This window comes from Budorcas taxicolor, chromosome 10 (assembly GCF_023091745.1).
Source record: "Budorcas taxicolor isolate Tak-1 chromosome 10, Takin1.1, whole genome shotgun sequence".
In the NCBI taxonomy this organism is placed as follows: Eukaryota; Metazoa; Chordata; class Mammalia; order Artiodactyla; family Bovidae; genus Budorcas; species Budorcas taxicolor.
Window position 1 is genome coordinate 28,305,965 of NC_068919.1, and position 13,602 is coordinate 28,319,566.

The window sequence follows — 13,602 nt, forward strand, 5'->3', positions numbered from 1 at the left end:
CTATGTGAGGCAGCCTTGGTGGTCTAGCAATATTGTGTAAGTGTCTCCTGGTTGGACAATTAATGACACTGGGGCTTTGTCAGGGACCTCTCTCCTTCATGCACTGCCAGACTCCAGTGTCAGTGTTAATTAGTCTTCAGGTCTGTTGGTCTGCTCGAATGCATCCTGGATAAGCCAAATTAATAAGTGGGAGCCGGCCAGCTGCCTGGCCATCGAATATGGCACTGCACTCAGACAGTCAGAGGGCAGCCCTGTGCTTTGATCGTGTGGAAAAGTTTAATTCTAACAGGCCACATGGGAGGCTGTGCCCGTTGGGGTGCACAGAGGGCCTCGGGGCCCAGCAGGGAAGCTGCTGTCCTTTGGACTGGTTTCAGTGTTTCTCATTTCAAACCCAGGAGGCTCGGAGGCCCCAGACACTTACTTCACATTTTGCTTCATCTTTCCCCAGTAGTTTCTTCCTTGAATTCTCATAGTGGGTGGTAGATCATCAGCAAGGGGACAAAAATCATTATCTCTTTGTTCCAAACAGGAGATTTGCACTGAGGTGTATTTTCATAAATAGAGTGTGTAGAATTTGTAGGACATAATCTCCAGCCATGACTCTCTTGCTGTTCTGCCTATGACATGTTTCCCAACCAATTTTACAAAGTTATAAAAGTGACAGATTATAATATATTGGATGCGACTTGCTAGTGCCAGGCGTTCTGCAAACCACTTTACATGCATTGGCTCATTTAATTCATGTATCTTGCCTGTAGGGCTTCCCTGATAGCTCAGTGGGTAAAGAATCTGCCTGTCATACAGGAAACCCTGGTTCGATTCCTGGGTTGGGAAGATCTGCTGGAAATGGAATAGGCTACCCCACTTCAGTATTCTTGGGCTTCCCTTGTGGCTCAGCTGGTAAAGAATCTGCCTGCAATGTGGGAGACCTGGGTTTGATCCTGGGTTGGGAAGATCCCCTGGAGAAGGGAAAGGCTATTGTGCTTGTGATTAAGGGGGTCCCCATTTTGCAAATGAGAAAAGCCACAACCCACCTGCACTCAGGTAGGTGTGGCTCCAAGCACCAGCCTTTTACCGCACCACCACCTGGCCAGTCTGGGGAGTTTCATGGACATCATGGACTCTGTCACCTCAGCCAGCACAAAGGGAGGACCACAGTGATCAACCCTTTTAATTCAGGCAGACACAGAGGTTTCATTTGTGTAACTGGGAAAAGAAGCTCTACGCTGGGCTTTGCTTTGCCTAGGAAGAAGTAACCTTGAAGAAATTACCATCCTGGCTTCAGTTATGTCCTTTTACCAAAATGCAGGCCTGCCTCACTGTGTATTATTTGTGTTCATGAAACATAGTTCTCTATGAATGAAACTGTTGGAATATGAATGCAGTAGAAGCCCAGTTAATTTGAAACCCTCTCCCAGTTTATATCGTGAGAATAAATATGGCTTCATAATCATAGTTTGGTATCATCAGAAAAATTTATGTGGCCATAAAAGTTCATTGGAAAATGTCAGTTCTTGAAACTAGAACTCTTCCAAGGTGTGTCTGATCAGTCTCCTGCATCTTGGTCTGCTGCCACAACTATTCAATCAGGAGGATAATCTTTGCTACTTTCCTGTGCCTTCCAGCATGAAGTGTTAGTTGTTTGGGGCTCAGAGGTTAAAGCGTCTGCCTGGAATGCAGGAGACCTGGGTTCAATCCCTGGGTCGGGAAGATCCCCTGGAGAAGGAAATGGCAACCCACTCCAGTATTCTTGCCTGGACAATCCCATGGCGGGAGGAGCCTGGTAGGTTACAGTCCATGGGGTCGCAAAGAGTTGGACACGACTGAGCGACTTCACTCACTCACTCACTCACTAAAAATACACTAAGCACTTTCAACATCAGCTTGGGACAGTCACAGTGTTTACAGAATAAAGAGACTGGGACCTGTTGATGTACCTAGGGAGGGAAGTGAAAGTGTTAGTCGCATCTGACTTTTTGTGACCCCTTGGACTGTAGCCTGCCAGTCTCCTCTGTCCATGGGATTCTCCAGGCAAGAATACTGGATTGGGTAGCCATTCACTTTTCTAGGGGATATTCATGACCCAGTGATCGAACCCAGGTCTCCCGCATTGCAGGCAGATTCTTTACCATCTGAGTCACCAGGGAAGCCCTAGGAAGGAAGGAAAAAGTAAAGAGACAAGGAGGTCATATTACACCCCTGGAGAGCCCACTCAGTCTGGGTCAAAATTGCTAGTTTTTTTTTCCACTTTGCTTCACATAAGAATCTTATTGAGGATATCTGATGCTTTGGCCAGATGCATGGATGTCTCTGGACAAGTTTGGGGATGAGTAAATGAAACCGTGGTGATTTTGCAGGGATTAATATAAATAGACAAATATAATAAAAGGTAAAACATAAATGCTCTCTGGAAGATAGATGTTCAAAAGATTCAAAAACTTTGGATTGGAAGGGTTTTATGGTGGTGGTAGCATCTCAGAAAAACTTTTTAAGGATGAATAGGATTTTATCAAATGCACTAGAAAGTATGTGGGGAGTGAGGGCAGGGTGGACAAAGAACCACATGAGTGCAGGCATGGAGCTGGCAACACTGGTTGATATAATTTGGAAACGTTGTGTAATTTTGGTCTCATTAGTCAAATATATGGGAAAATATAAAGCTGAAAAGGGGAAAGGCCTTAAATCTCAGCCTGGAAGTTTGAATTCATTTGAAAGAGCAACAAGAATCCATTAAGAGTTTCATCTTTTATTGTCCCTTTGCCTTTTTGTTTTCAGTGGATGATCTTGCATTTTAATCCATAGAGACAAGATAAAATTTAAGTTTCAAAGTTAAGTTTTGATCACCTCTCCCTTAAAACAAAAAAGAATAGAACAAAACCAATACATTCACCTCTTCCCTCTCTCTCTGATAGCTCTAGCTCAAAGTCATTATTTTGATAATAGAACAGTGATGGGAAGGGAGGTACTTATCATTTTGGTCACAGTATAAACAGAGAAAGGAATGGACATACTGATAAAGTTTTTAGGACTTACGTGACTAGATAACCTATGAGAAATACAAAAACAGAGTAGAAAAGGACAACTCTCCTTTTTCTTGCTCTAATAACTGGCTGGATACTGATGTAGAGGACCCACTTGGGATAAAATACAATGACATACTTCCCTGGTAGCTCAGTAGGTAAAGAATCTGCCTGCAAGGCAGGAAACCCGGGTTCGATCCCTGGGTCAGGAACATCCCCTGGAGAAGGAAATGGCAACACACTCCAGTATTCTTGCCTGGAAAATCCTATGGACAGAGGAACCTTGTGTCCATGGGGTCGCAAGAGTTGGACACAACTGAGCAACTAAACCACCACCACACATTTTGGACTTGTTGGTTTAACATGCATTTGAAAAGCACTGGTAGAGTGTTAGGTTCGTAGGAGAGAACTAGCAAAGCGGTAAAGGAAAATCCTACAACAGTAGAAAATTATTAAGTAGGTATTGTGGAGAGGACAAACATACTGACAAATAAAGGTAAAAAGGTGGGAGTAGAGGGAGGAATGTTTTGAAATAATGATTGACTGGTTTTAAGGTATTTGTTCCAGATAAGATGGATCATTATTAAAAAGAAAAAAGAAACAAATCTTTGCATCCCAGTGGACAGAGGTTTCCTAGATAGCACTAGAGTGATTATCAGAATAGTTCACCATAGATATTCAAAATAAACTCTATTAAAAGCTTTTGGAAAATAACTATGTCAATGGGAAGAGCCTGCATTTAGGCGCTTATGTCCTGCGATCAGCCTCATGATCCCAGGAGAAAATCCCTGGAGGTGATTCTGAGATTGCAGCTGATGCTGAACTAAACAGAATTCCCTGCCATCATGCTTTCATCTGCAGTACAATCTGATAGTCTCCCAGAGTCATCTAGGATTTCGGCAATCTAGGTGGCAATATTGTAAGAGAAAATGTCAAGTAACTAATTTCGAAGGACCTCTTTTGCCGTTTCTGTGTTTCAGGGCTGTTGTGCTTGTGGATTACTTCACATGTTCATAGTAAACATTCTGGGATGCTGGTTTTGGAAACACCAAGTTCTTGTATACGAATTTCCTGACATAAATAAAAGCATCCTTTCTAACCGTACTCTTCCAAAATACCTTCCTTTGTGCTTTTGTAAATTCCTCCAAGAATATACCTTTCTCTATTTTTCTAACCATTTATGGTGATTTGTTTATGGTGAAAATCTGGTGCTTTAATATATTCTTTTGATCAGTGGCATGTCAGTAATTTGTGGCCGTGATCAACAGACAAAAGTGATCATGACTCAGCTCTAGCTTGGGAGAAATGACGCCTTTTTTTCTACCTAGTGCATTTCTGCCACTGTGCAAACATATCAAAACTTTGGGGAAATGACTCTTGCCTGGGTTAACTGCCTTTTGTGACAGATTTGTTACAGGTAATTGTAGTTTCCATGTCACCAAATGAAAACTATCTGAGGGGTCTTGATTACCAAAAAACAATATGTGGTAAATTCTGGATATCCTGTCTATAGTAAATCATATTTAAAATGATTTCACACGTTTTAGTAAAATATCAATGGGAAGGGTAGGTGAACAAAAGTGAAGAGAGGTTTGATTCTCCCCAACCTGGCTTCTCATGCTGTGCAGTGGTTCAAGACCTGGGAATTTTTGCAACATCTATTTTAAGCTTTTGGACTATGAATCTGGAGGATCTGGGCTCTTAATTTGCTAGGCCTAGTCCTTACATTGCTTTTGCCTCTCTTTTCGAGAGACCAAAAAGCAGTTTTTCACCTGTGCCAAGTCGGAAGTTTTGCTGCGTTTCTTTAAAAAAATTAAAAGAGGTTGAAGGTGATGCATTTCCCTGTTCCTGAAGAAAGGTATAGAATGAGTAATTATTGTTGTTTTTTGGTTTTGCTTTCTGCCCTGTAATTTGGATAAATAGTGATGGGTAAGGATTTCCCACTTAATGCCGAGCACAGAGCATGAGTTCAGCAAATCTGTGTTCTTGAGGAAGTCTGACTGCCACCTTCTCTTCACAGCAAGTGAGAAGCAGATGGCAGTCGTGTGTAAGGAGTCGCCAAAGGAGTATCTGCAGCCGTTCAAGGACAGCCTGGAAGAGTTCTTCCAGAAAGGTAGGAGATGTGACATTCTGAAATGTCCTCCTGTCCCCCATCTTCTCTGAGCCCCACCACCCTGCACATCCTGCCTGAGCCCTGGCAGCGCCAAGGATTCCATTAGACCATCTTCCCATGGTGGATCTATACTCAGTGTAGATGAAGCTGTCCTGTAACCTTTATATCACCTCTCAAATGTGCTGTAATAGTTTAAATCCTTTAACATTACTCCTGTTTCTATAAACTTCGTGAGGGAAAGCTTTCTCTTTGTCTCTTGATGGTTCCCCAGAGGATCCTCAATACCTGTGAGCTGACAGGTGACAGCCATGCAGCCTTACGCAGTCGTGTGGGCGGATGGTGATTGTCTTTCTGGTTTTATGAGTGTAGCAACTTGGAAACTGGTAGTGTATTTTCCATTCCTTTTCAGAAAGGAAAATTGAGGCCAGGTGAATATCACACATCCAATCACTTGGCACCCATCGGCCCTCAGGGGTTAGCAGATGGAAGTGATATACATGAGACCCAGTACTGACTTAAAAATCGTACCGAATTATGTTCCTTCCTCCATGGTTTTGGCAGGACTGGGGAACTTTTGTTGAGCCCTGGTAGTGAGTATGAAAGTTTAATGCCTTTTGGATATTTCCTATTCTGGTTTCTCAAATCCAACTTATGATGTGAAACAAAAATAAGTGTGGGGTGCAATTTTCAGTTGTAAAAGAAATAATTCATGGGGAATGTAATGTACAGGATGGTGACTGTAGTTAATAATACTGTACTGTGTATTTGAAAGTTGCTAAGAGAGTAGATCTTAAAGCGTTCTCATCGCACACACAAAATTTGTAACTCTACATGGATGGATGTTAACTAGACTTACTGTGATGATCATTTCACTATATATGTGTGTGTGTGTGTGTGTGTGTGTATAATCATTATGTTGTACACCTGAAGCTAATATAATGTTTTATATCAATTATATCTAAATAAAGAAAAAAAAGTGTGGAGTAGTAAGAGGGGGCTTTTGTCTTTGCTCAAAAGCCAGGGGAAATGCATGTAGAAACATTTAGTGGTTTATTAGCATGCTATTTCTATTTATTAATAAGGCCATATGATACCAAACTATCAACAAAAGACCTTTAAGCAGAGTAAATCCATAAAGTATGGCCAAACCACCTTGGGAACTGGCAGGGAAATTCTCAGTCCATGAGTCAGAGAAACTTCATTCCAGCTGGCCCGTTGGTACAGAGTTCATTGCTCCCTCCTCCTGGATGAGGTCTCATTTGTGCTGAAGCAGAAGTCAGAGTTCTCTCTTGGCCGCAGCTGAACCTCAAATATGATGGAAGTCTTGGCACCAGGCCAAGGTATCATTTTGAGAACAGACAGTAATACCAACATTTATGAGTTATATGGCTAAAATTAGATTTTATATGTGATTTATAAAGTAGATGCATTGCTTTTTTTTTTTAATTGAAGGATAATTGCTTTACAGAATTTTGCTGTTTTCTGTCAAACCTCAGCATGAATCAGGCATGGGTATACATATATCCTCTCCCTTTTGAATCTCCCTCCCATCTCCCACCCCATCCCAACCCTCTAGATTGATACAGAGCCCCTGTTTGAGTTTCCTGAGCCATATAGCAAATTCCGGTTGACTATCTACTTTACATATGGTAATATAAGTTTCCATGTTACTCTTTCCATACATCTCAGCCTTTCCTCCCCTCTCCCCATGTCCGTAAGACTGTTCTCTACATCTGTTTCTCCATTGCTTCCCTGTAAATAAATTCTTCAGTACCATTTTTCTAGATTCTGTATATATGCGTTAGAAAATATTTCTCTTTCTCTTTCTGACTTACTTCACTCTGTATAATAGGTTCTAGGTTTATCCACCTCATCAGAACTGACTCAAATGTGTTCCTTTTTATGGCTGAGTAATATTCCACTGTGAATATGTACCACAATTTCTTTACCCATTCATCTGGTGATGGACATGTAGGTTGCTTCCATGTTCTAGCTATTGTAAATAGTGCTGCAGTGAACAGTGGGATACATGTGTCTCTTTCAATTTTGGTTTCCTCAGGGTATATGCCTAGGAGTGGCATTGCTGGGTCATATGGTGGTTTTATTCCTAGTTTTTTAAGGAATCTCCATACCATCTTCCATAGTGGGTTTATCAATTTGCATTCCCCACCAACAGTGCAAGCGCATTCCCTTTTTTTTCACACCCTGTCCGGCTTTTATTGTTTGTAGACTTTTTCGTGATGGCCATTCTGACCTGTGTGAGGTGATATCTATTGTGGTTTTGATTTGCATTTCTCTAATAATGAGCAGTGTTGAGCATCTTTTCATGTGTTTGTTAGCCATCTGTATGTCTTCTTTGGAGAAATGTCTGTTTAGGTCTTTTTCCCCACTTTTTGATTGGGTTGTTTTTCTGGCATTGAGTTGGATGAGCTGCTTGTATATTTTGGAAATTAATCCTTTGTCAGTTATTTCATTTGCTATGATACATTGCTTTATGTTTATTTCATGTATAGCTTAAATGGCCCAAAGAAGAGGACACATTTCCTTTTGCTGACCTCAAATTAATAATTTCTACTTTTGACATATGTATAAGGAAACTTGAAATGAGGCTCACATGCGCTTAAATTTCATTCCTTTTTTCCCCATTTCTGGATTTTTTTAAATTCTTTTATTGAAGTCTAGATGATTTACAGTATTGTGTTAGTTTCAGGAGGGATATATATGTGTATGTGTATATATATATAAATATTCTTTTTCAGATTCTTTTCCCTTATAGTCTAGTATAAAAGATTGAGTATGTTTTCCTGTGCTATGTAGTAGGTCCTTACTATCTATAGTAGAGACGGAGGAGCCTGGAAGGCTACAGTCCATGGGGTCGCTAAGAGTTGGACACGACTCAGTGACTTCACTTTCACTTTTCACTTTCCTGCATTGGAGAAGGAAATGGCAACCCACTCCAGTGTTCTTGCCTGGAGAATCCCAGGGATGGGGGAGTCTGGTGGGCTGCCGTCTATGGGGCCGCACAGATTCGGACACGACTGAAGCAACGCAGCAGCAGCAGCAGAGTATATGTTAAGCTCAGACTACTAATTTATCCCTCTCTCTACCCTTCCTTTCTCCTCTGGTAACCATACTTTATTTTCTTTGTCTGTGAATCTCTTTCTGTTTTGGAAATAGGTTCATTTGTATCATTTTTTTAGATTCCACATATAAGTGATAACATTAGATATTTGTCTTAACCTGTCTTATTTCACTTAGTATAATAATCTCCAAGCCCATCCATGTTGCTGCAGATGGGATTTTTCACTTTTTTTTTAATAGCTGAGTAATATTCCATTGTGTGTATATGGATATGTATGTGTATATATGTGTCTATGTGAGCTTCCTGAGTAGCTCAGCTGGTAAAGAATCTGCCTGCAATGTGGGAGACCTGGGTGGTTGGGAAGATCCCCTGGAGGAGGGCATGGCAACCCACTCAAGTATTCTTGCCTGGAAAATCACTGTGGACAGGGGAGCCTGGCAGGCTACAGTGCACGGGGTCACAAAGAGCTAGACATGACTGAGTGGCCTGAGCACAGTGTATCTATCTATCTATCTATCTATATATACACACACACACACCCCCCACATCTCTCTATTTATTTGTCTGTCAGTGGACATTTAGGGTGCTTCCATGTCTTGGCTGTCCATTTCTATTTTTAATTGCTCTTATTTTATATCTGAAAAATTCTGCAGTGAGAATGCCTGGATATTATTGGTCTGTATGCTATAATGGCCTTATGATCTTTTCAAATTAGCTAGCACTTTAAAAGGCATTGCGAACTTTATTCCCTTTGTTGGAAAAAGATAAATATGAATAGATTTAGAACACTGAAAATCTTCTTCAATGCCTTGGAAAAGGATCTGCAAATCACTCTTGGCCATTCTGTTTAAATTTCTTCTCTACAAGGTTTCTTAAGAAACTTTTGATCTGTTCCGAGAGTAGGAATGGAGCTGAAGCAAACTGAACCTTGTGTCAAGAAAGCAAGGATGTGGCCAGAGTAAGCTGTCCTAAGAAAGCCCTAGAGCAGTGGTTCTCAACCCTGGCTGCATACTAGGGTTGCCTGGGGGAGATTTTTAAAATGTCAACACCCAAGCTAAATTCCAGACCTACTTCCAGGATCTCTGGGGGTGAGACCAGGCATCAGCACTCTGTTTTTTTTTTTAACTCCCCACATAATCCCAGTGTGCAGCCCAGGTTGAGAACCACTGTTGTCAACCTTAGTTCACCTTTTAATGTTTATTCAAAAATATTTCTTCAAAGCCCCCTATGTGTTAGGCATTGTGACAGAAGCTGACAGTCCTAAGATGAACCATAGACTCCTTGTCCCTCTCCCAGGGATCGACTCACTGGGGAAAGGTCTATAATTGAATAAAGAAGTCACCTCTTCTTTAACCAGCAGAATGAAGGGAAGTTGGGAAGGACATAGGAATAACCTCAAATTATGGTTAAAACAAAGTCAGCCAAAATGAGACACGAAAAGAATTTGAAGGAAAATTACTATTCTAAAAAGAATTTTAAAATATAAAAATAAAGCTTAAACATTCCCAATATCATGTGGTGAAAAAGAGCCGCTGTTGAAATACCTGTTACTGTTGACTCATTACTTAAAACTGAGTTGGTCAAAAAAGCAGTCTAGATCTGTGTTGGCCTGGATGGTAGGCACTGGCCACGTGCAGCTGCTGAGCAACTGAAATGTGGCTGATCCAAACTGAGACATGCCATAGGAATCAATCATACATCAGATTTTGAAGACAGTCCCCCAAAATATTTCTTCTTTTTAATATTGATTTCATGATAAATAGCATTTTTTTCTATGTTGGGTTAAACAAATAAAATATATTTTTAATCTTAATTGACTTGTTTTCATTTTAAAGCATGGATACTAGAACATTTAAAATTGTTTCTGTGGCTTGCTTTGAACTTGATTGGACAAGCTGTCTAGAAGCATGATCCCTTGGCCTTTCCCACCATATTCCTTCATTCTCTTCTCCACGTAATTGTTTTACCTTCTGAGCTTATTAAATCCTGGGTTACTGGGACCCAGTATCACAAACTCGCCTCTCCCCACTCATTCTCTGGATCTGGCTGCTGTTTGGCTCTCAGATGTGACTGCTTAACTGAAGGAGGTGATAGCATGCTGCTTCATCAGGCTGCCTCTCTGTGGTTCACGGCGTGGGGCCTTGCTATATTGCAGTATATAGAAATGAAATAGCTCTTGGCTACTGTAGAGTTCCACATAGCAGTCCCTTTCTTCTGGAGATGGTTCATTGATTCACAGAAAATGTGGGATTTCCTGTCTACTATAAATATGCATTATCCACCCTGGATAATCATGTTTTTATAGCAGTTATTAGAAGTTTAGGTGCCATCTACTATGCTACTCATTATAAGTAGCAACATTATTCCAAGTGCTACTCAGTTCAGTCACTCAGTCATGTCCGACTCTTTGCTGCCCCATGCATGGACTGCAGTACACCAGGCTTCCCTTTCCATCACTAACTCTCAGAGCTTATTCAAACTCATGTCCATGGAGTCAGTGATGCCATCTAATCATCTTATCCTCTGTCATCCCCTTCTCCTGCCTTCAATCTTTCCCAGCATCAGGGTCTTTTCAATGAGTCAGTTCTTCACATCAGGTGGCCAAAGAAACAAAAATTGCTGCAAATTAAGCCAGGACTTGTCATAGATTACAAGATGTACCCCAGTATCAAAGATGCTAAAATATGAAAATTCCATCAATTTTGAAACTGATGTAATATGGTCCTATAGTTCAGTTCAATCGCTCAGTCCTGTCTGACTCATTGAAACCCCATGAACCGCAGCACGCCAGGCCTCCCTGTCCATCACCAACTCCTGGAGTCTACCCAAACCCATGCCCACTGAGTCAGTGATGCCATCCAACCATCTCATCCTCTGTCGTCCCCTTCTCCTCCTGCCTTCAATCTTTCCCAGCATCAGGGTCTTTTGAAATGAATCAGCTCTTTGCATCAGGTGGTTAAAGTATTGGAATTTCAGCTTCAACATCAGTCCTTCCAATGAATACCCAAGACCGATTTCCTTTAGGATGGACTGGTTGGATTTCTTTGCAGTCCAAGGGACTCTCAAGAGTCTTCTCCAACACCACAGTTCAAAAGCATCAACACTTTGGTGCTCAGCTTTCTTCACAGTCCAACTCTCACATCCTTACATGACTACTGGAAAAGCCATAGCCTTGACTAGACAGACTTTTGTTGACAAAGTAATGTCTCTGCTTTTTAATATGCTATCTAGGTTGGTCATAACTTTTCTTCCAAGAAGTAAGTGTCTTTTAATTTCATGGCTGCAGTCACCATGTGCAGTGATTTGGGAGCCAAAAAATAAAGTCAGCCACTGTTTCCACTGTTTCCCCATCTATTTCCCATGAAGTGATAGGACCAGATGCCATGATCTTCATTTTCTGAATGTTGAGCTTTAAGCCAACTTTTTCACTCTCCTCTTTCACTTTCATCAAGAGGCTCTTTAGTTCTTCTTCACTTTCTGCCATAGGGGTGGTGTCATCTGCATATCTGAGGTTATTGATATTTCTCCCGGCAGTCTTGATTCTAGCTTGTGCTTCTTCCAGCCCAGCATTTCTCATGATGTACTCTGCATAGAAGTTAAATAAGCAGGGTGACAATATACAGCCTTGACGTACTCCTTTTCCTATTTGGAACCAGTCTGTTGTTCCATGTCCAGTTCTAACTGTTGCGTCCTGACCTGCATATAGGTTTCTCAAGAGGCAGGTCAGGTGGTCTGGTATTCCCATCTCTTTCAGAATGTTCCACAGTTTATTGTGATTCACACAGTCAAAGGCTTTGGCATTGTCAATAAAGCAGAAACAGATTTTTTTTGGAACTCTCTTGCTTTTTCCATGATCCAGCAGATGTTGGCAATTTGATCTCTGGTTCCTCTGCCTTTTCTAAAACCAGCTTGAACATCTGGGAGTTCACGGTTCACGTATTGCTGAAGCCTGGCTTGGAGGATTTTGAGCATTCCTTTACTAGCGTGTTCACAGGACTTCTATGCTGTTCCAGTGGTAAAGACTCCACCCTTCCACTGTAGGGGGCATGTGTTCGATCCCTGGGCAGAGAAGTTCTGCATGCTGTGTGGTGCTGCCCAAACAAAGAAATAAAACAGGGGTTGGCAACCTTTTTGTGCTTCCCTGGTGGCTCAGACGGTAAAGCATCTGCCAGGAATGTGGGAGATCCGGGTTTGATCCCTGGGTTGAGAAGATGCCCTGGAGAAGGAAATGGCAACCCACTCCAGTGCCTTGCCTGGAAAATTCCATGGACTGAGGATCCTGGTAGGCTACAGTCCATGGGGTCCCAAAGAGTTGGACATGATTGATGACTTCGCTTTCACTTTACTAGAGTGTGAGATGAGTGCAATTGTGTGGTAGTTTGAGCATTTTTGGGCATTGCCTTTCTTTGGGATTGGAATGAAAACTGACCTTTTCCAGTCCTGTGGCCACTGCTGACTTTTCCAAATTTGCTGACATATTGAGTGTAGCACTTTCACAGCATCATCTTTTAGGATTTGAAATAGCTCAACTGGAGTTCCATCACCTCCACTAGCTTTGTTCGTCGTGATGCTTCCTAACGCCCACTTGACTTCACATTCCAGGATGTCTGGTTCTAGGTGAGTGATCACACCATCATGATTATCTGGGTCATGAAGGTCTTTTTGTACAGTTCTTCTGTGTATTCTTGCCACCTCTTCTTAATATCTTCTGCTTCTGTTAGGTACCATAGTAAGGCATCAGATCAGAGAGAAGGAATGATTAATGCTTCCAGGTAAGTGAGGGGACACTGAATGAAGGAGATATATTTGTTGAGATTTGAAAAACAAAACCAAACAAAGATAACAATGATGACAGGGACAGCAATGACAGTGATTGCTAATATTTGGTGATTGCTTCTACAAGGCACCATGGGGAGTAGATCATTTTACTCAGTCTTCATGACAACCCTCTGAAATAAACACTATTATCAATCACCCTGTTGTACAGATGAGGAAATTAAAGATTAGAAATTCTCTGCAGACAAATTATGAAGGGCGCTCCAGGCAAAGGAAAACACTGCAAATCTCAGGATGAAAGACATGCTGTGTTTGGGCAATGGCAGAAGACTTGGTGTGATTGTATCACAGGGCATATGGCAAGAACTCAAGACCCCAAAGGAGAGGAGAATCTCAGTGACTTGCTTAAAAATATAAACTTTGTCTTATGGGCAAGTGAGAGCCCCTTGAAAAATTATGTGTGTGGGAGTGACATGTTCTGTTGGGCGTGTTTGTTGTGATGTTGGTGTGTTGGAATCATTTTGCTTTTTGCTGTTGTTAAATGCATTCTAGAGAATTCCCTGGTGGTCCAGTGGTCAGGACTTCACTCTCTCCCTGATGGAAGTGCAGTG

General features: G+C 41.6%; 1 protein-coding gene across 1 annotated transcript in view; it reads left to right on the forward strand.

Annotated features, from left to right (window-relative positions):
- FMN1 (formin 1) overlaps nucleotides 1–13,602 on the forward strand; it is a 432,398-nt gene that overhangs the window by 331,520 nt on the left and 87,276 nt on the right. The window contains exon 14 of the mRNA XM_052647085.1: nucleotides 5,041–5,133. Coding sequence (XP_052503045.1) covers nucleotides 5,041–5,133 — 93 coding nt within the window. The remainder of the gene's footprint in view (nucleotides 1–5,040; nucleotides 5,134–13,602) is intronic.